The sequence below is a fragment of the Corvus hawaiiensis genome, unplaced genomic scaffold (genome assembly GCF_020740725.1).
Source record: "Corvus hawaiiensis isolate bCorHaw1 unplaced genomic scaffold, bCorHaw1.pri.cur scaffold_307_ctg1, whole genome shotgun sequence".
NCBI classification, from domain to species: Eukaryota; Metazoa; Chordata; class Aves; order Passeriformes; family Corvidae; genus Corvus; species Corvus hawaiiensis.
Window position 1 is genome coordinate 7,838 of NW_025963354.1, and position 27,776 is coordinate 35,613.

Sequence of the window (27,776 nt, forward strand, 5' to 3'; positions counted from 1 at the left end):
TGGGTTTTTCACAGCCCCATGGAGGTCAATTCCAGCGCCCCTCCCCCTGCCCCGCCCCCCTTGCGGAGCGGGACCCCCGCCCCTCCCCCCGGGGTCGCCCCCGCCCCCAATTCCTGGAGCCGGAGGGTGACGAGCGCCGAGCCCAGCGCGGCTCGGGGGGGCCCCCCGGGAGCCCCGGGCAACTGAAGCAGCAGCGTGGCCACCGCGGCCACCCCGTCCTCGGTGGGCTCCAGCGTCACCGGCCCCGCCCCCACCCCCAATTTCGGGGCTCCCCCCCCAAATTTGGGGGGTCCCGAGCTGGGTTTGGGGGGTCCCGAGAGGATTTTGGGGGCGCGGGGGGGTGGTCGAAAGGGGAATTTTGGGGGGCCGGGCGCGACTTTTGGGGGTCCGAGAGGGGATTTTGGGGGCCGAAATGGGAATTTGGGGGGGTCCCGAGGTGGGGGTTGGGGGTTTTGGTGGCCCAGGTGGGAGTTTGGGGGGTCCACGGGGGAGTTTTGGGGGTCCCGCCCCTGCAGGGGGGAATTTTGGGCCCCGAATTTGCCGTTTTGGCCACTCAGGTGGAAGTTTTGGTGGCCCAGCTCCGGATTTTGGTGGCCCGGGTGGCGAGTTTGGTGGCCTTGCTCCGAATCTTGGTGGCCAACCTTCAAATTTGGGTGGCCCACCCCCAGATTTTGGTTGCCTGACCCCAAATCTTGGTAGCCCAGTGCCCGATTTTGGTTGCCCGAGCCCAAATTCCGCTCTCCTGACCCCAAATCTTGGTAGCCCAAGGCCCGATTTTGGTTGCCTGACCCCAAACTTTGCTCTGCAGCCCCCAAATTCTGGTAGCCAACCCCCAAAGTCTGGTAGCCACCCCCCACATTTTGGTTGCCCGACCCCAAATCTTGGTAGCCCAGCGCCCTATTTTGGTTGCCCGACACCAAATTCCTCTCTCCGGACCCCAAATTCTGGTAGCCAACCGCCAGATTTTGGTAGCCGAGCCCAGAATTCCGCTGGCCCAGCTCAAAATTCTGGTAGCCCAAGGCCCGGTTTTGGTAGCCAAGGTGCGGGCAGTGCTGGAAGCACACGGTGACCCTGGCGAAAGGCCTGGCGGCCATCTTGGACATCTCCTGGCGGTGCCGCCGCCGCTCGTGGCGAGCGTCCAGGCCCTGCTTGGCCTTCCAGAGGAGGACGCAGACGGCCAAAAAGAGGAAGAAACAGGAAAAAAAGACGGAAAAAAACACGAAAAGGTCGATGTGGGCTTGGTCCTGCCGGAAAAAAAGGAGCCCCTGGGACGGCTCCGGCCCGCCCAGGACCAGCAGGTAAAAGCGAGTGGACTTCAGGGGGTGGCCAGAGTGGGGGTAGGTGAGCACCAGGCGGTCTCGGACGCCTCGGACCACCAGGGCCGGCACGGGCTCGGCGATGGTCAGGTAGGTGACCAGGCCTTGGGCTCGCTCCTCCAGGAGCCTGGGGGGCCCCGGGGGCTGCTGCGGGCTGGGGGAGGGGTGGGGGTGGCCGGAGTGGTCACTGGGGGGGGGTTGGGGGTGGCCGGCGAGTTTGGGGTGGGAGGGATGAGAGGTTTGGCCGGTGAAAGTGGTTTGGCCACTGGGGTTGGCTCCGGGACCACCAAAAGCTCTGGGGTCACCGGTTTGACCAGTAAAAGCGGTTTGGCTACTGGGGTTGGCTCCGGGACCACCAAAAGCTCTGGGGTCACCGGTTTGACCAGTAAAAGTGGTTTGGCCACTGGGGTTGGCTCCGGGACCACCAAAAGCTCTGGGGTCACCGGTTTGACCAGTAAAAGCGGTTTGGCTACTGGGGTTGGCTCGGGGACCACCAGGACCACCAAAAGCTCTGGGGTTACCAGTTTGACCAATAAAACCAGTTTGGCCACTGGGGTTGGCTCCAGGACCACCAGGACCTCCGGGACCACCAGCTTGACCAGTAGGACCAGTTTGGCCAGTGGGACCAGCCCCAAGATCTGCAGAAACTCTGGGGTCATCAGCTTGACCAGTGAAACCAGTATGGCCAGTTTGGCCACTGGGGTTGGCTCCTGGACCACCAAAAGCTCTGGGGTCACCAGCTTGACCAGTAAAACCAGTTTGGCCAGTATGACCAATGAAATCACCTCTGGGACCTCCAGCAGCACCAGTAAAACCAGTATAACCAGTTTGGGTGCTGGGATTGGCTCCTGGGCCTCCAAGAGCTCTGGGGTCACCAGTAAAACCAGTAACCCCAGTGGGACCAGTGGGAGCAGCCCCACCCTCACCAGCGCCACCAGTGCCACCAGTGCCACCAGTGCCAAAGATCCCAAAGGCCCCAAAGCTCCCAGTTCCAGTCCCAAAGGCGTCATCACCAGTGCCACCAGTGCCACCAGTTCCTGAAGTCCTCAAGGTGCCACCACCAGTGCCGAAGGTCCCAGTTCCACCAGTGCCACCAGTGCCGAAGGTCCCAGTTCCAGTGCCGAAGGTCCCAGTTCCAGCACCACCAGTGCCACCAGTTCCTGAAGTCCTCAAGGTGCCACCACCAGTCCCACCAGTGCCAAAGGTCTCAGAACCAGTCCCAAAGGTCCCAGTTCCAGTGCCACCAGTGCCACCAGTGCCGAAGTTCACCGAACCAGTCCCGAAAGTCCCAGTTCCAGTGCCACCAGTCCCGAAGGTCCCAGCTTCCGTCCCACCAGTGCCACCAGTGCCGAAGGTCCCAGAACCAGTGCTGAAGGTCCCAGTTCCAGTCCCACCAGTCCCGAAGGTCCCAGAACCAGTCCCACCAGTGCCACCAGTGCCGAAGGTCCCAGTTCCAGTGCCACCAGTGCTGAAGGTCCCAGAACCAGTCCCGAAGGTCCCAGAACCAGTCCCACCAGTGCCAAAGGTCCCAGAACCAGTCCTACCAGTCCCGAAGGTCCCAGTTCCAGTCCCGAAGGTCCCAGTACCAGTGCCACCAGTGCCGAAGGTCCCAGAACCAGTCCCGAAGGTCCCAGAACCAGTCCCACCAGTGCCGAAGGTCCCAGAACCAGTCCCACCAGTCCCGAAGGTCCCAGAACCAGTCCCACCAGTGCCGAAGCTCCCAGTTCCAGCCCCACCAGTCCCACCAGTGCCGAAGGTCCCAGAACCAGTCCCACCAGTCCCACCAGCGCCGAAGCTCCCAGTTCCAGTCCCACCAGTGCCGAAGCTCCCAGTTCCAGCCCCACCAGTCCCACCAGTGCCGAAGGTCCCAGAACCAGTCCCACCAGTCCCACCAGCGCCGAAGCTCCCAGTTCCAGTGCCACTAGCCCCGAAGCTCCCAGTTCCAGTGCCACCAGTCCCACCAGCGCCGAAGCTCCCAGTTCCAGTCCCACCAGTGCCGAAGCTCCCAGTTCCAGCCCCACCAGTCCCACCAGTGCCGAAGGTCCCAGTTCCAGTGCCACCAGTCCCACCAGTCCTGAAGCTCCCAGAACCAGCCCCGAAGCTCCCAGTTCCAGTGCCACTAGCCCCGAAGCTCCCAGTTCCAGCCCCACCAGTCCCACCAGCCCTGAAGCTCCCAGTTCCAGCCCCACCAGTCCCACCAGTGCCGAAGCTCCCAGTTCCAGCCCCACCAGTCCCACCAGTGCCGAAGCTCCCAGTTCCAGCCCCACCAGTCCCACCAGTCCTGAAGCTCCCAGAACCAGCCCCGAAGCTCCCAGTTCCAGTGCCACCAGCGCCGAAGCTCCCAGTTCCAGTGCCACTAGCCCCGAAGCTCCCAGTTCCAGCCCCACCAGTCCCACCAGCCCCGAAGCTCCCAGTTCCAGCCCCACCAGTCCCACCAGCGCCGAAGCTCCCAGCCGCAGCCCCCCCAGCCGCAAAGGCGCCGCCGGGCGCCTGCACCCTGACGCGGTGCCAGCCCGTGGCCGGCTCCACGTCCACGGCGAAGGTGTCGTACGAGGTGGCCACGAACAGGTCCACGACGCCGAAGGTGACGTCCAGCGTCACCCGGATGTCCACGTTGGTGAACTTGGGCTGCACGGCGAAGGGCACCGAGCGGCCGGGCGGCAGCGGCCGCCGCTGCGGCGGGGGGAAGCAGTGGCTCTGCGACGCCGGGTCCAGGCAGTACTCCTGCTCCACGGCCAGTAGCCGGTAGCACTGCTGGCCACCCACCGGGTGGCCCTGGAAGGAGTCGCGGCACTTGGAGCACTGCGGGGACACGGCGAGGGGCGGCGTGAGGGTGGGCGAGGGCGTGGAGGTCACCGGGGGTGGTGGGGAGGGGTTTGGGACCACCCTGGGGGCAGCAGGAGGTCGAGGAACGAGGTGGCCCCATGGCCACGTGGCCACCAAGACACCCTGGAGAAGGTTCTGGAGCCACTCCGGGGCTTGGGGACACCAAAATGTCACCATGGGGTCATTGTCGGGGTCACCGAGGTCAGCGGGGGTGGTGGGGAGGGGTCTGGGACCACCCTGGGGGCAGCAGGAGGTCGAGGAACGAGGTGGCCCCATGGCCACGTGGCCACCAAGACACCCTGGAGAAGGTTCTGGAGCCACTCCGGGGCTTGGGGACACCAAAATGTCACCATGGGGTCATTGTTGGGGTCACTGAGGTCACTGGGGGTGGTGGGGAGGGGTTTGGGACCACCCTGGGGGCAGCAGGAGGTCGAGGAACGAGGTGGCCCCGTGGCCACGTGGCCACCAGGAGACCCTGGAGAAGGTTCTGTCCCAAATTCCCCCGATTTTCCCATTTCCTCCCCATTTTTGCCCGCTTTTCCCCCGTTTTTCCCAAATTCCCCCCAATTTTCTGTATTTTTTCCTGTTTTTCCCCATTTTCACCCCCCCAGGTGTCCCCAACATCCCCGAATTCCCCATTTTCCCCCCACTTTCCTCCCAATGTCTCAAATGTTCCCATTTTTCCCCCACATTTTTGCATTTTCCCCCAATTTTCCTCAAGTTTTCCCATTTTCCCCCAAATTTTTGCATTTCCCCCCAATTTTTCCTCAATTTTTCCCTTTTTTTCCCAAACTTTTACATTTTGCCCCAGTTTTTCCCAAATTCCCCCATTTTTCTCTCTCCCCAGGTGTGCCCAGGTGTCCCCAGTGTCCCCAAATATTCCAATTTTCCCCATTTCCCCCGTTTTTTGCCCATTTTTCCCCAATTTTTCCCCGTTTTCCCCCATTTCCCCCGCTGCCCAGGTGTGCCCGGGTGTGCCCAGGTGTGCCCAACCCCCCCATTTCCCCCAATATTCCAATTTTTCCCTTTTTTTCCCAATTTTTCCCCATTTTTTCCCAATTTTCCCCATTTTTCCCCCGATTCCCCCGTTTCCCCGCTGCCCAGGTGTGCCCGGGTGTGCCCAGGTGTGCCCAGGTGTGCCCAACCCCCCCATTTCCCCCAATATTCCAATTTTTCCCTTTTTTTCCCAATTTTTCCCCATTTTTTCCCAATTTTCCCCATTTTTCCCCCGATTCCCCCGTTTCCCCCCGCTGCCCAGGTGTGCCCGGGTGTGCCCAGGTGTGCCCAACCCCCCCATTTCCCCCAATATTCCAATTTTTCCCTTTTTTTCCCCATTTTTTCCCCATTTTTTTCCCAATTTTCCCCATTTTTCCCCCGATTCCCCCGTTTCCCCCGCTGCCCAGGTGTGCCCGGGTGTGCCCAGGTGTGCCCAGGTGTGCCCAACCCCCCCATTTCCCCCAATATTCCAATTTTTCCCTTTTTTTCCCAATTTTTCCCATTTTTTCCCAATTTTTCCCATTTTTCCCCCTGATTCCCCCATTTCCCCGCTGCCCAGGTGTGCCCAGGTGTGCCCAGGTGTGCCCAACCCCCCCATTTCCCCCAATATTCCAACTTTTTCCCTTTTTTCCCCTTTTTCCCCCTTTTTTCCCCCCATTTTTTCCCAATTTTTCCCATTTTTCCCCCGATTCCCCTGTTTCCCCCGCTGCCCAGGTGTGCCCAGGTGTGCCCAACCCCCCCATTTCCCCCAATATTCCAACTTTTTCCCTTTTTTCCCCTTTTTCCCCCTTTTTTCCCCCATTTTTTCCCAATTTTTCCCATTTTTCCCCCGATTCCCCCATTTCACCGCTGCCCAGGTGTGCCCAGGTGTGCCCAACCCCCCCATTTCCCCCAATATTCCAATTTTTTCCCTTTTTCCCCTTTTTTTCCCCATTTTTTCCCAATTTTTCCCATTTTTCCCCATTTTCCCCCATTTTCCCCGCTGCCCAGGTGTGCCCAGGTGTGCCCAGGTGTGCCCAACCCCCCCATTTCCCCCAATATTCCAATTTTTCCCTTTTTTTCCCAATTTTTCCCATTTTTTCCCAATTTTTCCCATTTTTCCCCCTGATTCCCCCATTTCCCCGCTGCCCAGGTGTGCCCAGGTGTGCCCAGGTGTGCCCAACCCCCCCATTTCCCCCAATATTCCAATTTTTCCCTTTTTTCCCCCATTTTTTCCCAATTTTTCCCATTTTTCCCCTTTTTCCCATTTTCCCCCTGATTCCCCCGTTTCCCCGCTGCCCAGGTGTGCCCAGGTGTGCCCAGGTGTGCCCAGGTGTGCCCAACCCCCCCATTTCCCCCAATATTCCAATTTTTCCCTTTTTTCCCCCATTTTTTCCCAATTTTTCCCATTTTTCCCCTTTTTCCCATTTTTCCCCCGATTCCCCCATTTCCCCGCTGCCCAGGTGTGCCCAGGTGTGCCCAGGTGTGCCCAGGTGTGCCCAGGTGCCCTCACCTGGTGCCGGTAGCAGTCGCGGCGCTCGGGGCAGGGGCTGCTCTCGGTGTTGTTCTGGCACGGGCAGCCGGTGCCGTCCAGCTCGTTGCAGGTGTCGGCGTGGCCGTTGCACTGGCACCTGTGAGGGCACACCTGGGCAGGTAAGGGACCCGCCTGGGCACAGGTAACTCACACCTGGCACAGGTAATGCACACCTGGCACAGGTAACACACACCTGGCACGGGTGGCACTCACCTGGCACAGGTAACACACACCTGGCACAGGTAACACACACCTGGCACAGGTAACTCACATCTGGCACAGGTAACGCTCACCTGGCACAGGTAACTCACACCTGGCACAGGTAACTCACACCTGGCATAGGTAACTCACATCTGGCACAGGTAACTCACACCTGGCACAGGTAATGCACACCTGGCACAGGTAACACACACCTGGCACGGGTGGCACTCACCTGGCACAGGTAACACACACCTGGCACAGGTAACTCACACACCTGGCACAGGTAACTCACACCTGGCACAGGTAACACACACCTGGCACAGGTAACTCACATCTGGCACAGGTAACTCACACCTGGCACAGGTAAAACTCACATCTGGCACAGGTAACGCTCACCTGGCACAGGTAACTCACACCTGGCACAGGTAACACACACCTGGCATAGGTAACTCACACCTGGCACAGGTAACTCACATCTGGCACAGGTAACTCACACCTGGCATAGGTAACTCACATCTGGCACAGGTAACTCACACCTGGCACAGGTAATGCACACCTGGCACAGGTAACACACACCTGGCACGGGTGGCACTCACCTGGCACAGGTAACACACACCTGGCACAGGTAACTCACACACCTGGCACAGGTAACTCACACCTGGCACAGGTAACACACACCTGGCACAGGTAACTCACATCTGGCACAGGTAACTCACACCTGGCACAGGTAAAACTCACATCTGGCACAGGTAACGCTCACCTGGCACAGGTAACTCACACCTGGCACAGGTAACTCACACCTGGCATAGGTAACTCACACCTGGCACAGGTAACTCACATCTGGCACAGGTAACTCACACCTGGCATAGGTAACTCACATCTGGCACAGGTAACACACACCTGGCACAGGTAACACACACCTGGCACGGGTGGCACTCACCTGGCACAGGTAACACACATCTGGCACAGGTAACTCACACACCTGGCACAGGTAACTCACACCTGGCACAGGTAACGCTCACCTGGCACAGGTAACACACACCTGGCACAGGTAACACACACCTGGCACGGGTGGCACTCACCTGGCACAGGTAACACACACCTGGCACAGGTAACTCACACCTGGCATAGGTAACTCACATCTGGCACAGGTAACACACACCTGGCACAGGTAACTCACACCTGGCACGGGTGGCACTCACCTGGCACAGGTAACACACACCTGGCACAGGTAACTCACACCTGGCATAGGTAACACAGCTGGCACAGGTAACGCTCACCTGGCACAGGTAACGCTCACCTGGCACAGGTAACTCACACCTGGCACGGGTGGCACTCACCTGGCACAGGTAACTCACACCTGGCATAGGTAACTCACACCTGGCATAGGTAACACAGCTGGCACAGGTAACTCACATCTGGCACAGGTAACGCACACCTGGCACAGGTAACTCACACCTGGCACGGGTGGCACTCACCTGGCACAGGTAACTCACACCTGGCACAGGTAACTCTCACAGCTGGCACAGGTAACTCTCACAGCTGGCACAGGCAACGCTCACACCTGGCACAGGTAACACTCACCTGGCACAGGTAACTCACATCTGGCACAGGTAACTCACACCTGGCACAGACAATGATCAGCTGGCACAGGTAATGCTCACCTGGCACAGTGTCTCACCTGGCACAGGTAACTCACACCTGGCACAGGTATCACTCACCCCTGGCACAGTGTCTCACCTGGCGCAGGTGTCTCACCCCTGGCACAGGTGGCACTCACCTGGTGCAGGTGCCATCCAGCATGAAGTAGCTGGGCCGGCAGGTATCACACCCCTGGCACAGTGTCTCACCTGGTGCAGGTGGCACTCACCTGGTGCAGGTATCACACCCCTGGCACAGTGTCTCACCTGGCACAGGTGGCACTCACCTGGTGCAGGTGCCATCCAGCATGAAGTAGCCGGGCCGGCAGGTGTCACACCCCTGGCACAGTGTCTCACCTGGCACAGGTAACGCTCACACCTGGCACAGGGGGCACTCACCTGGTGCAGGTGCCATCCAGCATGAAGTAGCCGGGCCGGCAGGTGTCTCACCCCTGGCACAGTGTCTCACCTGGCACAGGTATCACTCACACCTGGCACAGGTATCACTCACCTGGTGCAGGTGGCACTCACCTGGTGCAGGTATCACACCCCTGGCACAGTGTCTCACCTGGCGCAGGTGGCACTCACCTGGCACAGGTAACGCTCACACCTGGCACAGGTGGCACTCACCTGGTGCAGGTGCCATCCAGCATGAAGTAGCCGGGCCGGCAGGTGTCTCACCCCTGGCACAGTGTCTCACCTGGCACAGGTATCACTCACACCTGGCACAGGTATCACTCACCTGGTGCAGGTGGCACTCACCTGGTGCAGGTATCACACCCCTGGCACAGTGTCTCACCTGGCACAGGTGGCACTCACCTGGTGCAGGTATCACACCCCTGGCACAGTGTCTCACCTGGCACAGGTGGCACTCACCTGGCACAGGTAACGCTCACACCTGGCACAGGTGGCACTCACCTGGTGCAGGTGCCATCCAGCATGAAGTAGCCGGGCCGGCAGGTGTCGCAGCGGTCGCCCACGCTGTTGTTCTGGCAGCCCACGCACACGGCCTGCGCCTCGCTCGGGCCCTCGGCCACCCACGTGGGGATCTGCCGGGGGCGCCAGCGCCGCTCAGGTGTGTGCCCAGGTGTGCCCAGGTGTGTGCCCAGGTGTGCCCAGGTGTGTGCCCAGGTGTGTGCCCAGGTGAGTTCCCACCACCCCAGGTGTGCCCAGGTGTGTGCCCAGCTGTGTACCCCGGTAACTCCCAGGTGTGCCCAGGTAACTCCCAGGTGTGCCCTGGTGTGTCCGCAGGTGTGTGCCCAAGTGTGCCCAGGTGTGTGCCCAGGTGTGTGCTCAGGTAACTCCCAGGTGTGTGCCCAGGTGTGTGCCCAGGTAAATCCCAGGTGTGCCCAGGTGTGAGCCCCAGTAACTCCCAGATGTGTGCCCAGGTGAGTCCCTGCCCCCCCAGGTGTGGCCAGGTGTGTGCCCAGGTGTGCCAGGTGAGCCCAGGTGAGTTCCCACCCCCCCCAGCTGTGCCCAGGTGCATCCCCAACCCCCCAGGTGTGCCCAGGTGAGTTCCCACCCCCCCCCAGCTGTGCCCAGGTGTGTCCCCACCCCCCCAGCTGTGCCCAGGTGAGTTCCCACCCCCCCCCCAGCTGTGCCCAGGTGAGTCCCCACCCCTCCCAGCTGTGCCCAGGTGCATCCCCACCCCCTCCCAGCTGTGCCCAGCTGTGTCCAAGTGCATCCCCAACCCCCCAGCTGTGCCCAGGTGCATCCCCACCCCCTCCCAGCTGTGCCCAGCTGTGCCCAGGTGCATCCCCACCCCCCCAGCTGTGCCCAGGTGCATCCCCACCCCCTCCCAGCTGTGCCCAGCTGTGCCCAGGTGCATCCCCACCCCCCCAGCTGTGCCCAGGTGCATCCCCACCCCCCCCAGGTGTGCCCAGGTGTGTCCCCACCCCCTCCCAGCTGTGCCCAGCTGTGCCCAGGTGAGTCCCCACCCCCCCCCCAGCTGTGCCCAGGTGAGTCCCCACCCCTCCCAGCTGTGCCCAGGTGCATCCCCACCCCCTCCCAGCTGTGCCCAGCTGTGTCCAAGTGCATCCCCAACCCCCCAGCTGTGCCCAGGTGCATCCCCACCCCCTCCCAGCTGTGCCCAGCTGTGCCCAGGTGCATCCCCACCCCCCCAGCTGTGCCCAGGTGCATCCCCACCCCCCCCAGGTGTGCCCAGGTGTGTCCCCACCCCCTCCCAGCTGTGCCCAGCTGTGCCCAGGTGAGTCCCCACCCCCCCCCCGGTGTGCCCAGGTGTGTCCCCACCCCCTCCCAGGTGCGCCCAGCTGTGCCCAGGTGCATCCCCAACCCCCCAGCTGTGCCCAGGTGTGTCCCCACCCCCTCCCAGCTGTGCCCAGCTGTGCCCAGGTGTGTCCCCACCCCCTCCCAGCTGTGCCCAGGTGCATCCCCACCCTCCCAGCTGTGCCCAGGTGAGTCCCCACCCCCCCAGCTGTGCCCAGGTGTGTCCCCACCCCCTCCCAGCTGTGCCCAGCTGTGCCCAGGTGTGTCCCCACCCCCTCCCAGCTGTGCCCAGGTGTGTCCCCGCCCCCCGGCGCTCACCAGGTGCGGCTCCAGGGGGTACCTGCGGGGGTCGCCGCGGTGCCGCTCCAGCTCGGCGCGGCTGACGCAGACGTCGGCGCGGTGGCGGCAGAAGGAGCGGCAGGTGAGGCAGGTGCCCCCCCCCAGCGCCGAGCCCACGAACAGCGGGCGGCAGCGCTGGCACTGCGGGCCCTGCGCAGGTGAGGGCACAAGGTCACAAAGGGGAGCCCAGGTGAGCCCAGGAGGTCACAAAAGGGAGCCCAGGTGAGCCCAGGTGAGCCCAGGTGAGCCCTGGTGAACCCAGGTGAGCTCAGAAGGTCAGAAAAGGGAGCCCAGGTGAGCCCAGGTGAGCCCAGGTGAGCTCAGGTGAGGGCAGAAGGTCACAAAAGGGAGCCCAGGTGAGCCCAGGTGAGCTCAGGTGAGCTCAGATGGTCAGAAAAGGGAGCCCAGGTGAGCCCAGGTGAGCTCAGAAAGCCAAAAAAGGGAGTTCAGGTGAGCCCAGAAGGTCACAAAAAGGAGCCCAGGTGAGCCCAAGTGAGCCCAGGTGAGCTCAGAAAGCCAAAAAAGGGAGCCCAGGTGAGCCCAGGTGAGCTCAGGTGAGGGCAGAAGGTCACAAAAAGCACCCCAGGTGAGCTCAGGTGAGCTCAGATGGTCAGAAAAGGGAGCCCAGGTGAGCCCAGGTGAGCCCAGGAGGTCACAAAAGGGAGCCCAGGTGAGCCCAGGTGAGCCCAGGTGAGCCCTGCCCTGGCTCACCCACGCCCCTCCCACCCCTGTCCCACTCCCCCAGGACCTCACCTGGAGGCCAGGTGAGCTCACCTGAGCCCCCCAGAGCCCCCCAGAGCCCCCCAGAGCCCACCTGAGCTCGCCTGAGCCCCCCTGAGCCCACCTGAGCCCCCCTGAGCCCCCCAGAGCCCACCTGAGCCCACCTGAGCCCCCCAGAGCCCACCTGAGCTCACCTGAGCCCACCTGAGCCCACCTGAGCTCACCAGAGCCCCCCAGAGCCCACCTGAGCTCACCTCAGCCCCCCCGAGCTCACCTGAGCCCCCCAGAGCCCACCTGAGCTCACCTGAGCCCCCCTGAGCCCACCTGAGCTCACCTGAGCCCCCCCGAGCTCACCTGAGCCCCCCTGAGCCCACCTGAGCTCACCTGAGCCCCCCCGAGCTCACCTGAGCCCCCCTGAGCCCACTTGAGCTCACCTGAGCCCCCCAGAGCCCACCTGAGCTCACCTGAGCCCCCCAGAGCCCACCTGAGCTCACCTGAGCCCACCTGAGCCCACCTGAGCCCCCATAGCCCTCCTGAGCCCCCCAGACCTCACCTGGTGGCCAGGTGATCCCCCATAGCCCACCTGAGCCCCCCAGACCCCACCTGGTGGCCAGGTGAGCCCCCATAGCCCACCTGAGCCCACCTGAGCCCCCCATAGCTCACCTGAGCCCCCCATAGCCCCCCATAGCTCACCTGAGCCCCCCAGACCCCACCTGATGACCAGGTCAGCCCCCCATAGCCCCCCATAGCCCCCCAGACCTCACCTGGTGGCCAGGTGAGCCCCCATAGCCCCCCATAGCCCCGCATAGCCCCCCTGAGCCCCCCTGACCCCAGCTGGTGGCCAGGTGAGCCCCCCATAGCCCACCTGAGCCCCCCATAGCCCACCTGAGCCCCCCAGACCACACCTGGTGGCCACGTGAGCCCCCCATAGCTCACCTGAGCCCCCCATAGCCCCCCATAGCCCCCCAGCCCCCACCTGGTGGCCAGGTGAGCCCCCCATAGCCCACCTGAGCTCACCTGAGCCCCCCAGACCCCACCTGGTGGCCACGTGAGCCCCCCATAGCCCCCCATAGCCCCCCAGCCCCCAGCTGGTGGCCAGGTGAGCCCCCCATAGCCCACCTGAGCCCCCCATAGCCCCCCATAGCCCCCCAGCCCCCAGCTGGTGGCCAGGTGAGCCCCCAGGGGCGCGGCCGTGCTCACCTGGGTGTTGTTCATGCACCTGAGGCAGGTGTCCCTGGCGGCCGGCCCGGCGCAGTCGCTGTGGCCGTTGCAGGCGCAGGGCACGGCGCAGTCGGCGCCCACGAAGCCGAAGTGGCAGCGGCACCTGTCGGGCTCCAGGCAGGTGCCGTTGGCGCAGCCCTGGCGGCACACGGGGCGGCACTCACCTGTGCGGCTGAGAAACGGCACCGCCCGCGTTACCTGGGGGGGCACGGGGGCACCTGGGCGCACCTGGGGCACAGCTGAGTTAGCTCAGGCACACCTGGGGGCACCTGGGCGCACCTGGGGCACACCTGAGTTAGCTCAGACACACCTGGGCACACCTGAGTTAGCTCAGACACACCTGGGCACACCTGGGCACACCTGGGCACATCTGAGTTAGCTCAGACACACCTGGGGCACACCTGGGCACACCTGGGCACATCTGAGTTAGCTCAGACACACCTGGGGCACACCTGGGCACACCTGGGCACACCTGGGCACACCTGGGCACAGCTGAGTTAGCTCAGAGACACCTGGGGCACACCTGGGCACACCTGGGGCACAGCTGAGTTAGCTCAGACACACCTGGGGCACACCTGGGCACACCTGGGGCACATCTGAGTTAGCTCAGACACACCTGGGGCACACCTGGGCACACCTGGGCACATCTGAGTTAGCTCAGGCACACCTGGGGCACACCTGGGCACACCTGGGCACATCTGAGTTAGCTCAGGCACACCTGGGGGCACACCTGGGGCACACCTGGGCACAGCTGGGGCACACCTGAGTTAGCTCAGACACACCTGGGGCACACCTGGGCACACCTGGGCACATCTGAGTTAGCTCAGACACACCTGGGGCACACCTGGGCACACCTGGGCACATCTGAGTTAGCTCAGACACACCTGGGGCACACCTGGGCACACCTGGGCACACCTGGGCACACCTGGGCACAGCTGAGTTAGCTCAGAGACACCTGGGGCACACCTGGGCACACCTGGGGCACACCTGAGTTAGCTCAGACACACCTGGGGCACACCTGGGCACACCTGGGCACATCTGAGTTAGCTCAGACACACCTGGGGCACACCTGGGCACACCTGGGGCACACCTGAGTTAGCTCAGACACACCTGGGGCACACCTGGGCACACCTGGGGCACACCTGAGTTAGCTCAGACACACCTGGGGGCACATGGGCACACCTGGGCACACCTGGGGCACACCTGGGCACAGCTGAAATCCCTATCCTTAATCTAGAGCACACCTGTCCTACCTGGGACACACCTGGGCACACCTGGGGCACACCTGAGTTAGCTCAGACACACCTGGGGCACACCTGGGCACACCTGGGGCACATCTGAGATAGCTCAGACACACCTGGGGCACACCTGAGTTAGCTCAGACACACCTGGGGCACACCTGGGCACACCTGGGGCACAGCTGAGTTAGCTCAGACACACCTGGGGCACACCTGGGACAAACCTGGGGCACACCTGGGGCACACCTGAGTTAGCTCAGACACACCTGGGGGCACATGGGCACACCTGGGCACACCTGGGGCACACCTGGGCACAGCTGAAATCCCTATCCTTAATCTAGAGCACACCTGTCCTACCTGGGACACACCTGGGCACACCTGGGGCACACCTGAGTTAGCTCAGACACACCTGGGCACACCTGGGCACACCTGGGCACAGCTGAGTTAGCTCAGAGACACCTGGGGCACACCTGGGCACACCTGGGGCACAGCTGAGTTAGCTCAGACACACCTGGGGCACACCTGGGCACACCTGGGGCACATCTGAGTTAGCTCAGACACACCTGGGGCACACCTGGGCACACCTGGGCACATCTGAGTTAGCTCAGGCACACCTGGGGCACACCTGGGCACACCTGGGCACATCTGAGTTAGCTCAGGCACACCTGGGGGCACACCTGGGGCACACCTGGGCACAGCTGGGGCACACCTGAGTTAGCTCAGACACACCTGGGGCACACCTGGGCACACCTGGGCACATCTGAGTTAGCTCAGACACACCTGGGGCACACCTGGGCACACCTGGGCACATCTGAGTTAGCTCAGACACACCTGGGGCACACCTGGGCACACCTGGGCACACCTGGGCACACCTGGGCACAGCTGAGTTAGCTCAGAGACACCTGGGGCACACCTGGGCACACCTGGGGCACACCTGAGTTAGCTCAGACACACCTGGGGCACACCTGGGCACACCTGGGCACATCTGAGTTAGCTCAGACACACCTGGGGCACACCTGGGCACACCTGGGGCACACCTGAGTTAGCTCAGACACACCTGGGGCACACCTGGGCACACCTGGGGCACACCTGAGTTAGCTCAGACACACCTGGGGGCACATGGGCACACCTGGGCACACCTGGGGCACACCTGGGCACAGCTGAAATCCCTATCCTTAATCTAGAGCACACCTGTCCTACCTGGGACACACCTGGGCACACCTGGGGCACACCTGAGTTAGCTCAGACACACCTGGGCACACCTGGGCACACCTGGGGCACAGCTGAGTTAGCTCAGACACACCTGGGGCACACCTGGGCACACCTGGGGCACATCTGAGATAGCTCAGACACACCTGGGGCACACCTGAGTTAGCTCAGACACACCTGGGGCACACCTGGGCACACCTGGGGCACAGCTGAGTTAGCTCAGACACACCTGGGGCACACCTGGGACAAACCTGGGGCACACCTGGGGCACACCTGAGTTAGCTCAGACACACCTGGGGGCACATGGGCACACCTGGGCACACCTGGGGCACACCTGGGCACAGCTGAAATCCCTATCCTTAATCTAGAGCACACCTGTCCTACCTGGGACACACCTGGGCACACCTGGGGCACAGCTGAGTTAGCTCAGACACACCTGGGGCACACCTGGGGCACACCTGAGTTAGCTCAGACACACCTGGGGCACACCTGGGCACACCTGGGCACACCTGGGCACACCTGGGGCACACCTGAGTTAGCTCAGACACACCTGGGGCACACCTGGGCACACCTGGGGCACACCTGAGTTAGCTCAGACACACCTGGGCACACCTGGGCACACCTGGGGCACACCTGAGTTAGCTCAGACACACCTGGGCACACCTGGGCACACCTGGGCACATCTGAGTTAGCTCAGAGACACCTGGGGGCACATGGGCACACCTGGGCACACCTGGGGCACACCTGGGCACAGCTGAAATCCCTATCCTTAATCTAGAGCACACCTGTCCTACCTGGGACACACCTGGGCACACCTGGGCACACCTGGGGCACACCTGAGTTAGCTCAGACACACCTGGGGGCACATGGGCACACCTGGGGCACACCTGGGGCACACCTGGGGCACACCTGGGGCACAGCTGAGTTAGCTCAGACACACCTGGGGCACACCTGGGCACACCTGGGGCACACCTGAGTTAGCTCAGACACACCTGGGGCACACCTGGGGCACACCTGGGCACACCTGGGGCACAGCTGAGTTAGCTCAGACACACCTGGGCACACCTGGGGCACACCTGGGGCACAGCTGGGGCACAGCTGAGTTAGCTCAGACACACCTGGGCACACCTGGGGCACACCTGGGCACACCTGGGGCACAGCTGAGTTAGCTCAGACACACCTGGGCACACCTGGGGCACACCTGGGCACACCTGGGGCACAGCTGAGTTAGCTCAGACACACCTGGGGGCACATGGGCACACCTGGGGCACACCTGGGGCACAGCTGAGTTAGCTCAGACACACCTGGGGCACACCTGGGCACACCTGGGGCACATCTGAGTTAGCTCAGACACACCTGGGGGCACACCTGGGCACACCTGGGCACACCTGGGGCACACCTGGGCACACCTGGGCACACCTGAGTTAGCTCAGACACACCTGGGGCACACCTGGGGCACACCTGGGCACACCTGGGGCACAGCTGAGTTAGCTCAGACACACCTGGGGCACACCTGGGGCACACCTGGGGCACAGCTGAGTTAGCTCAGACACACCTGGGCACACCTGGGCACACCTTGGATGTGTCCCTGAGCTCTCAGGTGCGTCCCTCACCTGTCCCATCCCCCCCCAGGTGTGTCCCATCCCCCCCCAGGTGCATCCCTCACCTGTCCCATCCCCCCCCAGGTGCGTCCCTCACCTGTCCCATCCCCCCCCAGGTGTGTCCCATCCCCCCCCAGGTGCATCCCTCACCTGTCCCATCCCCCCCCAGGTGTGTCCCATCCCCCCCCAGGTGCATCCCTCACCTGTCCCATCCCCCCCCAGGTGCGTCCCTCACCTGTCCCATCCCCCCCCAGGTGTGTCCCTCACCCCCCCAGGTGCGTCCCATCCCCCCCCAGGTGCGTCCCTCACCTGTCCCATCCCCCCCCAGGTGCGTCCCTCACCTGTCGGCTGCGTAGCCGGGCCGGCAGGTGCAGGTGAAGCCCTCGGGCAGGTCCTGGCACACCTGGCTGGGGCCGCAGGTGTGGTGCCCGTTCTCGCACTCGTCCTCGGGGGGGCAGCTCAGGAAGGCCCAGACCCCCCCGGCGCCGCAGGCCTGGGTCACACCTGGCGCAGGTAACCCGGAAGTGATCCCGGAATTCCCGAAATTCCCCCAATTCCCGCCAAAAATTTAAAAAAATCCCAAAATAGCGAAAAAAAACCAAGAAATTCCCCCAAAAAACGGCCCCAAAACCCCCCCAGGAAGGGCCAGACCCCCCCGGCGCCGCAGGGGTGGGGCACACCTGGCGCAGGTAACCCGGAAGTGATCCCGGAATTCCCGAAATTCCCCCAATTCCCGCCAAAAATTTAAAAAAATCCCAAAATAGCGAAAAAAACCAAGAAATTCCCCCAAAAAACGGCCCCAAAACCCCCCCAGGAAGGGCCAGACCCCCCCGGCGCCGCAGGGGTGGGGCACACCTGGCGCAGGTAACCCGGAAGTGATCCCGGAATTCCCGAAATTCCCCCAATTCCCGCCAAAAATTTAAAAAAATCCCAAAATAGCGAAAAAACCCAAGAAATTCTCCCAAAAAAACGGCCCCAAAACCCCCCCAGGAAGGGCCAGACCCCCCCGGCGCCGCAGGGGTGGGGCACACCTGGCGCAGGTAACCCGGAAGTGATCCCGGAATTCCCGAAATTTCCCCAATTCCCACCAAAAATTTAAAAAAATCCCAAAATAGCGAAAAAAACCAAGAAATTCCCCCAAAAAAACGGCCCCAAAACCCTCCCCAGGAAGGGCCAGACCCCCCCGGCGCCGCAGGGGTGGGGCACACCTGGCGCAGGTAACCCGGAAGTGATCCCGGAATTCCCGAAATTCCCCCAATTCCCACCAAAAATTTAAAAAAATCCCAAAATAGCGAAAAAACCCAAGAATTCCCCCAAAAAACGGCCCCAAAACCCCCCCAGGAAGGGCCAGACCCCCCCGGCGCCGCAGGGGTGGGGCACACCTGGCGCAGGTAACCGGAAGTGATCCCGGAATTCCCGAAATTTCCCCAATTCCCACCAAAAATTTAAAAAAATCCCAAAATAGCGAAAAAAACCAAGAAATTCCCCAAAAAACGGCCCCAAAACCCTCCCCAGGAAGGGCCAGACCCCCCCGGCGCCGCAGGGGTGGGGCACACCTGGCGCAGGTAACCCGGAAGTGATCCCGGAATTCCCGAAATTCCCCCAATTCCCACCAAAAATTTAAAAAAATCCCAAAATAGCGAAAAAACCCAAGAAATTCCCCCAAAAAACGGCCCCAAAACCCCCCCAGAAGGGCCAGACCCCCCGGCGCCGCAGGGGTGGGGCACACCTGGCGCAGGTAACCCGGAAGTGATCCCGGAATTCCCGAAATTCCCCCCAAATCCAGACCCCCGACCCAAATCCCCTTTGAACCCCCCCCCAAATTCCCCTTTCATTGCCCAAAACCCCCCGAATTCCCCCAAATCAAAGCCCCCCGACCCAAATCCCCTTTGAACCCCCCCCCAAATTCCCCTTTCATTGCCCAAAACCCCCCAAATTCCCCCAAAATCCACTCCCCGCGACCCAAACTGAAGCCCCCCAACTCAAATGCCCCCCAAATCTCTTTAAACCCCCGCAAAACCCCCTAAACTGAAGCCCCCCGAACCAAATCCCCCCAAAATCCCCCCAAAACCCCCCCAACTGAAACCCCCAGACCCAAATCCCCCCCCAAAATCCACTCCCCCAACCCCAAACCGAAGCCCCCCGACCCAAATTCCCCCCAAACCCCTTTAAACCCCCCCAAATCACCCCAAACCCCCCCAAACCACTCCCCCGACCCCAAACCGAAGCCCCCCGACCCAAAACCCCCGCAAACCGAAGCCCCCCGACCCAAATCCCCCCCCAAATCCACTCCCCCAACCCCAAACCGAAGCCCCCGACCCAAATCCCCCCAAAAATCCCCCCAAAACCCCCGAAACCGAAGCCCCCCGACCCCAAATCCCCCAAACAGAAGCCCCCCGACCCCAAACCCCCCAAACAGAAGCCCCCCGACCCAAAACCCCCCAAACCGAAGCCCCAGACCCAAACACTCCCAAACCCCCCCAAACCGAAGCCCCCCGACCCAAATCCCCCCCAAACCGAAGCCCCAGACCCAAACACTCCCAAACCCCCCCAAACCGAAGCCCCCCGACCCAAATCCCCCCCAAACCGAAGCCCCCAGACCCAAACACTCCCAAACCCCCCCAAACCGAAGCCCCCCGACCCAAATCCCCCCCAAACCGAAGCCCCCAGACCCAAACACTCCCAAACCCCCCCCAACAGAAGCCCCCCGACCCCAAACCCCCCAAACAGAAGCCCCCCGACCCAAAACCCCCCAAACCGAAGCCCCCAGACCCAAACACTCCCAAACCCCCCCAAACCGAAGCCCCCCGACCCAAATCCCCCCCAAACCGAAGCCCCCAGACCCAACCCCCCCCCCCCCCCAAACCGAAGCCCCCCGACCCCCAAGGGACCCCGAGCCCCCCTCCCCAAATCCTCACCGTGCCGGGGTCCGCTGAGCCCCCCCTCGAGGCAGCGCCCGCCCCCGTTGTGCCCCCCCCCGGGCGCACCAACCACAGCGGGGCCGCCGCAGGCACTGGGAGCACTGGGAGGCCCCCGCGCAGTCGGGGGGGGGGGCAGCGCTCCGAGACCCCTCCCCCACCTGCGGGGGAGACCCCCGGGACCCCTCCCCCACCTGCGGGGGGGGTGCCGGAGGCGCCGACCCCTCCCCCACCGCGGAGGAGGCGGCCCGCAGCCCCCGGCCAGGCAGCGCAGGGGGGCGAAGCTGGGGCTGAGGCACTGCGGGGGGAGGGGGGAAAGAAGGGGTTAAAGAGGCCCAAAATCTCCTGGAATTGCCCCAAATGCCAGCCCGAAAATCCCGCAGCTCTGAGAGCTACAGAGAGCCCCAAAAACGCCCTAAAAAGCACCAAAAACCAGCCCCGAAACAGCCCCGAAACACCTGGAGAGGCACAAAATCCCCCAAAACCCAAAAAAAAAGCCCAAAAAAGCCCCGAAGAGCCGCAAAAATTAGCCCAAAAGAGCCCCAAAATACCCCAGAATCACAAAAACTGCAGAGACCCCAAAAAACCATGAAAAGGGCCCCAAAACACCCCCAAAACACCCCAAAAAAGCCCCAAAACTCCCAGAATCATAAAAACTACAGAGACCCCAAAAAACCCCAAAAAGGACCCCAAAACACCCCCCAAAAAAACCCAAAAAACCCCAAAACTCCCAGAATCATAAAAACTACAGAGACCCCAAAAAACCCCAAAAAGGACCCCAAAACGCCCCCAAAAAAACCCCCAAAAAACCCCAAAACCCCCCAAATCATAAAAACTACAGAGACCCCAAAAAACCCCAAAAAGGCCCCCAAAACAACCCAAAAAAAACCCCCAAAAAAACCCCCAAAACCCCCGGAATCATAAAAACTACAGAGACCCCAAAATGCCCCAAACAAACCCCAAAACACCCCAAAAAAATCCCCAAAATTACCAAAAAAATCCCCCAAAAAATCCCAAAAATCCCAAAAAACCCCCAAAAATAAAAAAAAATCCCAAAATTCCCCAAAAAATCCCAAAAATTCCCCAAAAAATCCCAAAAACCCCCCAAAAACCCCCAAAAATTCCCCAAAACATCCCCAAAAATCTCAAAAAAAAATTCCCCAAAAATTCCCAAAAAATCCCAAAAATCTCCAGAAAATCCCTCAAAAATTCCCCAAAAATCCGAAAAAAACCCCCAGAAAATCCCAAAAAATCCCCAAAAATTACCAAAAAAATCCCAGAAAATCCCAAAAAATCCCCAAAAGATCCCAAGAAACCCCCAGAAAATCCCAAAAAATCCCCAAAAATTTCCCAAAAAATCCCCAAAAAAATCCCAAAAAATCCCAAAAATCCCAAAAACCCCAAAAAATCCCAAAGAAATCCCAAAATTCCCCAAAAAATCCCAAAAATTCCCCAAAAAATCCCAAAAAACCCCCAAAAATTCCCCAAAACATCCCCAAAAATCCCCAAAAATCTCAAAAAAATTCCCCAAAAATTCCCAAAAATCCAAAAACCTCCAAAAAATCCCTCAAAAATTCCCCAAAAATTCCGAAAAAAACCCCCAGAAAATCCCAAAAAATCCCCCAAAATTACCAAAAAAAATCCCAGAAAATCCAAAAAATCCCAAAATTACCAAAAAAAATCCCCAAAAAATCCCAAAAAATCCCAAAAAATTCCCCAAAAAATCCCCAAAACCCCAGAAAATCCCAAAAAATCCCAAAAGATCCCAAGAAACCCCCAGAAAATCCCAAAAAATCCCCAAAAATTACCCTTAAAATCCCAAAAAAAAATCCCAAAAAATCCCAAAAATCCCAAAAACCCCCAAAAATAAAAAAAAAATCCAAAATTCCCCAAAAAATCCCAAAAATTCCCCAAAAACCCCAAAAAATTCCCAAAACATCCCCAAAAATCTCAAAAAAAATTCCCAAAAATTCCCAAAAAATCCCAAAAATCTCCAGAAAATCCCTCAAAAATTCCCAAAAATTCCGAAAAAAACCCCCAGAAAATCCCAAAAATCCCCAAAATTTACCAAAAAAATCCCAGAAAATTCCAAAAAATCCCCAAAATTACCAAAAAAATCCCCCAAAAAATCCCAAAAAATCCAAAAAAATCCCCAAAATTACCAAAAAAATCCCCCAAAAAATCCCAAAAATCCCAAAAAACCCCCAAAAATAAAAAAAAATCCCAAAATTCCCCAAAAAATCCCAAAAACCCCCCAAGAACCCCAAAAAATTCCCCAAAACATCCCCAAAAAATCTCAAAAAAAATTCCCCAAAAATTCCCAAAAAATCCCAAAAATCTCCAAAAAATCCCTCAAAAATTCCCCAAAAATTCCGAAAAAAACCCCCAGAAAATCCCAAAAAATCCCCAAAAATTACCAAAAAATCCAGAAAATCCCAAAAAATCCCCAAAATTACCAAAAAAATCCCCAAAACATCCCAAAAAATCCCCAAAATCCCAAAAAAATCCCCAAAAATAAAAAAAAAATCCCCAAAAATTACCCAAAAAATCCCAAAAAAAACCCCCAAAAATAAAAAAAAATCCCAAAATTCCCCAAAAAATCCCAAAAATTCCCTAAAACATCCCCAAAACATCCCCAAAAATCCCCCAAAAATCTGAAAAAAACCAGAAAAAACCCCCCAAACCCCCCAAACCCCCAAAACCCCCAACCCGGGCTGACCTCGCCGAGCGCCAGGCTCCAGAGGCAGTGCTGCCAGCCGCCGTCGGCGCCCGGCGATGCCAGGCAGGCGGCGCAGGTGCGGTGCAGGTGGCACGGCGCGGGGCACGGCAGCGGCGGCGCCGACTCCACGGGCATGGGCGACACGTTGAGCAGCGAGTGGCTGAAGCACGTCCAGTCGTAGGTGGGCTGCACGCTCAGGATGCGCCGCGTCTCACCTGGGCACGGGTCAGAGGGCACAGGTGAGCGGGCACAGGTGAGCGGGCACAGGTAATGGGGGCAGGGAACCCCCCCAGTTCGGCCTCACTGGGTTTTACTGGTTCTTACTGGGCCCCAGACTCACGCTCAGGATGGCTCTGGTCTCACCTGGGCACAGGTGAGCGGGCACAGGTGAGCGGGCACAGGTGAGCGGGCACAGGTAATGGGTACAAGGAACGCCCCCAGTTCGGCCTCACTGGGTTTTACTGGTTCTTACTGGGCCCAGACTCACGCTCAGGATGGCTCTGGTCTCACCTGGGCACAGGTGAGGGCACAGGTGAGCGGGGCACAGGTGAGTTCGGACACCTAACAGCTGCGGGGAACCTTCCCAGTTTGGCCTCACTGGGTTTTACTGGTTCTTACTGGCCCAGTTCATGCCAGACTCACGCTCAGGATGCGCCGCATCTCACCTGGGCACAGGTGAGCGGGCACAGGTAATGGGTGTGGAGAACCCTCCCAGTTCGGCCTCACTGGGTTTTACTGGTTCTTACTGGGCCCTAAAGCACCCCCAGGCCGGTGACTGAAGATTCAGGATGGGTCTGGTCTCACCTGGGCACAGGTGAGGGCACAGGTGAGCGGGCACAGGTGAGCGGGCACAGGTGAGGGCACAGGTGAGCGGGCACAGGTAATGGGTACAAGGAACGCCCCCAGTTCGGCCTCACTGGGTTTTACTGGTTCTTACTGGGCCCAGACTCACGCTCAGGGTGGCTCTGGTCTCACCTGGGCACAGGTAGGGCACAGGTGAGGGCACAGGTGAGCGGGCACAGGTGAGCGGGCACAGGTGAGTTCGGACACCTAACAGCTGCGGGGAACCTTCCCAGTTTGGCCTCACTGGGTTTTACTGGTTCTTACTGGGCCCAGTTCATGCCAGACTCACGCTCAGGATGCGCCGCATCTCACCTGGGCACAGGTGAGCGGGCACAGGTGAGCGGGCACAGGTGAGCGGGCACAGGTAATGGGTGTGGAGAACCCTCCCAGTTCGGCCTCACTGGGTTTTACTGGTTCTTACTGGGCCCTAAAGCACCCCCAGGCCGGTGACTGAAGATTCAGGATGGGTCTGGTCTCACCTGGGCACAGGTGAGGGCACAGGTGAGGGCACAGGTGAGCGGGCACAGGTGAGCGGGCACAGGTAATGGGGGCAGGGAACCCCCCAGTTCGGCCTCACTGGGTTTTACTGGTTCTTACTGGGCCCAGACTCACGCTCAGGATGGCTCTGGTCTCACCTGGGCACAGGTGAGGGCACAGGTGAGCGGGCACAGGTGAGTTCGGACACCTAACAGCTGCGGGGAACCTTCCCAGTTTGGCCTCACTGGGTTTTACTGGTTCTTACTGGGCCCAGTTCATGCCAGACTCACGCTCAGGATGCGCCGCATCTCACCTGGGCACAGGTGAGCGGGCACAGGTGAGCGGGCACAGGTAATGGGTACAAGGAACGCCCCCAGTTCGGCCTCACTGGGTTTTACTGGTTCTTACTGGGCCCAGACTCACGCTCAGGGTGGCTCTGGTCTCACCTGGGCACAGGTGAGCGGGCACAGGTGAGCGGGCACAGGTGAGCGGGCACAGGTGAGCGGGCACAGGTAATGGGTACAAGGAACGCCCCCAGTTTGGCCTCACTGGGTTTTACTGGTTCTTACTGGGCCCAGTTCATGCCAGACTCACGCTCAGGATGGGTCTGGTCTCACCTGGGCTCAGGTGAGTTCCCACAGGTGACACGAACCCCCCCAAAATCCCCCCCAAATCTTCTCAGATCCCTCCTGAAGGCCCCAAACATTCCCCAAATCCCCCCAAATCCTCCCCAAACCCCCCAAATCCCCCCAAATCCCCCCCAAATCCCCCTCAAATCCCCCCAAATCCTCCCCAAACCCCTCCAAATCCCCGCAAACTCCCCCAAAATGCCCCAAAAGCCCCAAATTTTTTTGCCCACCCATCCCCTTCAACTGCCGGGACCACCCCAAATTCCCCCTAAACTGCCCCGAATCCCCCCCAAACCCCCTCCCACCTCCCCCAGACCCCCCCAAATCGCCCCTAAACTCCCCCAAATCCCCTCAAATCCCCCCCAAATTCCCCCTGAACTCGCCTAAAACCCCCCAAAAGCCCAAATCCCTTCTAATCCCCCCTCAAATCCCCCCCAAATCCCTCTAAACTGCCCCAAATCCCCCTCCAATCCCCCTAAACTGCCCCAAATCCCTCAAATCCCCCAAATCTCCCCTAAATTCCCCTAAACCCCCCAAAAGCCCCAAATCCCTTCTCATCCCTCAAATCCCCCCTCAAATCCCCCCTAAACTCCACCAAATCCCCCTCCAATCCCCCCAAACTCCCCCGAACCCCCCCAAAACCCCTCACACCTCCCCCAGACCCCCTCAAATCCCCCTCAAATCCTCCCAAACCCCTCCAAATCCCCCCAAATCCACCCCAGACCCCCCTAAACTCACTGAAATCCCCCTAAACTCCCCCGGGCCCCCTCAAATCCCCCCAAATCCCCCAAACTGCCCAAATCCCCCCTAAACTCCCTGAAATCCCCCCTAAACTCCCCCAGACCCCCGCAAATCCCCCTAAACTCCCCAAATCCCCCAAAATCCTCCCCTAAACTCCCCCAAATCCCCTCAAATCCCCCCAAATCTCCCCTAAACTCCCCTAAACCCCCCAAAAGCCCAAATCCCTTCTCATCCCTCAAATCCCCCCTAAACTCGCCCAAATCCCCCTCCAATCCCCCCAAACTCCCCCAAACCCCCCCAAAACCCCTCACACCTCCCCCAGACCCCCTCAAATCCTCCCAAACCCCTCCAAATCCCCCCAAATCCCCCCCCCCGACCCCCCTAAACTCACTGAAATCCCCCCTAAACTCCCCCGGGCCCCCTCAAATCCCCCCAAATCCCCCCTAAACTGCCCCAAACTCCTCACAAATCCTTCAAAATCTCTCCTAATTCCCCCAAATCCCCCCCAAACCCCGTCCCATCTCCCCCAGAGCCCCTTAAATCCCCGCCAACCCCCCCCAAATTCCCCCTCAAATCCCCCCCAAATCCCCCAAACTGCCCCAAATCCCCCCTAAACTCCCCCAAACCCCCTGAAATCCCCCTAAACTCCCTCAAATCCCCCCAAATCCTCCCCTAAACCCCCCCTAAACTCCCCCGAACCCCCTCCAATCCCCCCTAAACTCCCCCAAACTGCCCCAAACTCCCTCCCACCTCCCCCAGACCCCCTCAAATCCCCCCCAAATCCCCCCCAAACTGCCCAAAGCCCCCCCAAACTGCCCAAATCCCCCCTAAACTCCCCGAAATCCCCCCTAAACTCGCCCAGACCCCCTCAAATCCCCCTAAACTCCCCCAAATCCCCCAAAATCCTCCCCTAAACTCCCCCAAACTGCCCCAAATGCCCCCTAAACTCCCCGAAATCCCCCCTAAACTCCCCCAGGACCCCCTCAAATCCCCCAAATCTCCCTAAACTCCCCCAAACTCCTCCCAAATCTCTCCTAATCCCCCCAAATCCTCCCCAAACCCCCTCCCACCTCCCCCAGACCCCCTCAAATCCCCCTCAAATCCCCCCCAAACTGCCCCAAATCCCCCCAAACTGCCCCAAATCCACCCCAAATCCCCCCCAGGAGCCCCCTCCCCACTGACCCGTCCTCTTGAACTGCCGGCTCCACACGCAGCGCCCGGCGGCCGCGCACCGGGGACCACCCCAAAGCCCCCCAAAACTGCCCCAAATCCCCCCAAATCCCCCCCAAACTGCCCCAAATCCCCCCCAAACTGCCCCAAAGCCCCCCCAAACTGCCCCAAATTCCCCCCAAACTGCCCCAAACCCCCCCAAATCCCCCCCAAACTGCCCAAATGCCCCCTAAACTCCCCAAATCCCCCCTCAACTCCCCCAGACCCCCTCAAATCCCCCCAAATCTCCCCTAAACTCCCCCAAACTCCTCCCAAATCTCTCCTAATCCCCCCAAATCCTCCCCAAACCCCCTCCCACCTCCCCCAGACCTCCTCAAATCCCCCCAAACTGCCCCAAATCCCCCCAAAACTGCCCCAAATCCCCCCTAAACTCCCTGAAATCCCCCCTAAACTCCCACAGACCCCCGAAAAGCCCCAAATCCCCCCAAATCCCCCCTCAAATCCCCCCTCAACTCCCCCAGACCCCCTCAAATCCCCCCAAATCTCCCCTAAACTCCCCCAAACTCCTCCCAAATCTCTCCTAATTCCCCCAAATCCTCCCCAAACCCCCTCCCACCTCCCCCAGACCCCCTCAAATCCCCCTCAAATCCCCCAAACTGCCCCAAATCCCCCCAAACTGCCCCAAATCCACCCCAAATCCCCCCCAGGAGCCCCCTCCCCACTGACCCGTCCTCTTGAACTGCCGGCTCCACACGCAGCGCCCGGCGGCCGCGCACCGGGGACCACCCCAAAGCCCCCCAAAACTGCCCCAAATCCCCCCAAATCCCCCCCAAACTGCCCCAAATCCCCCCCAAACTGCCCCAAAGCCCCCCCAAACTGCCCCAAATTCCCCCAAACTGCCCCAAATCCCCCCCAAATCCCCCCTAAACCCCCCCCAGGAGCCCCCTCCCCACTGACCCGTCCTCTTGAACTGCCGGCTCCACACGCAGCGCCCGGCGGCCCGCGCACCGGGGACCACCCCAAAGCCCCCCAAAACTGCCCCAAATCCCCCCAAATCCCCCCCAAACTGCCCCAAATCCACCCCAAACTGCCCCAAATCCACCCCAAACTGCCCCAAATCCCCCCCAAACTGCCCCAAACCCCCCCAAATCCCCCCTAAACCCCCCCCAGGAGCCCCCTCCCCACTGACCCGTCCTCTTGAACTGCCGCTCCACACGCAGCGCCCGGCGGCCG

The 27,776-nt window shown here is 60.4% G+C and overlaps 1 protein-coding gene across 13 annotated transcripts; it reads right to left on the reverse strand.

Annotated features, from left to right (window-relative positions):
- Positions 1-27,776, reverse strand: MEGF8 (multiple EGF like domains 8). Of its 13 annotated transcripts, none has more exons than XM_048293362.1 (10): positions 26,556-26,633; positions 22,684-22,898; positions 19,965-20,262; positions 17,388-17,550; positions 12,978-13,170; positions 11,037-11,207; positions 9,411-9,541; positions 6,631-6,748; positions 3,713-4,118; positions 1-3,613 (listed from the first exon to the last, which is right to left on the reverse strand). In XM_048293362.1, exons 2-10 carry the CDS (start codon positions 22,816-22,818, stop codon positions 9-11), a joined length of 5,220 nt encoding a protein of 1,739 aa, XP_048149319.1. In that variant the 5' UTR covers positions 22,819-22,898; positions 26,556-26,633; the 3' UTR covers positions 1-8. The 13 variants fall into 13 exon arrangements, with proteins under 13 accessions (XP_048149319.1, XP_048149324.1, XP_048149318.1 ...); XM_048293367.1 differs by having other exon boundaries at positions 1-3,124; positions 3,698-4,118; XM_048293361.1 differs by having other exon boundaries at positions 1-2,992; positions 3,092-4,118.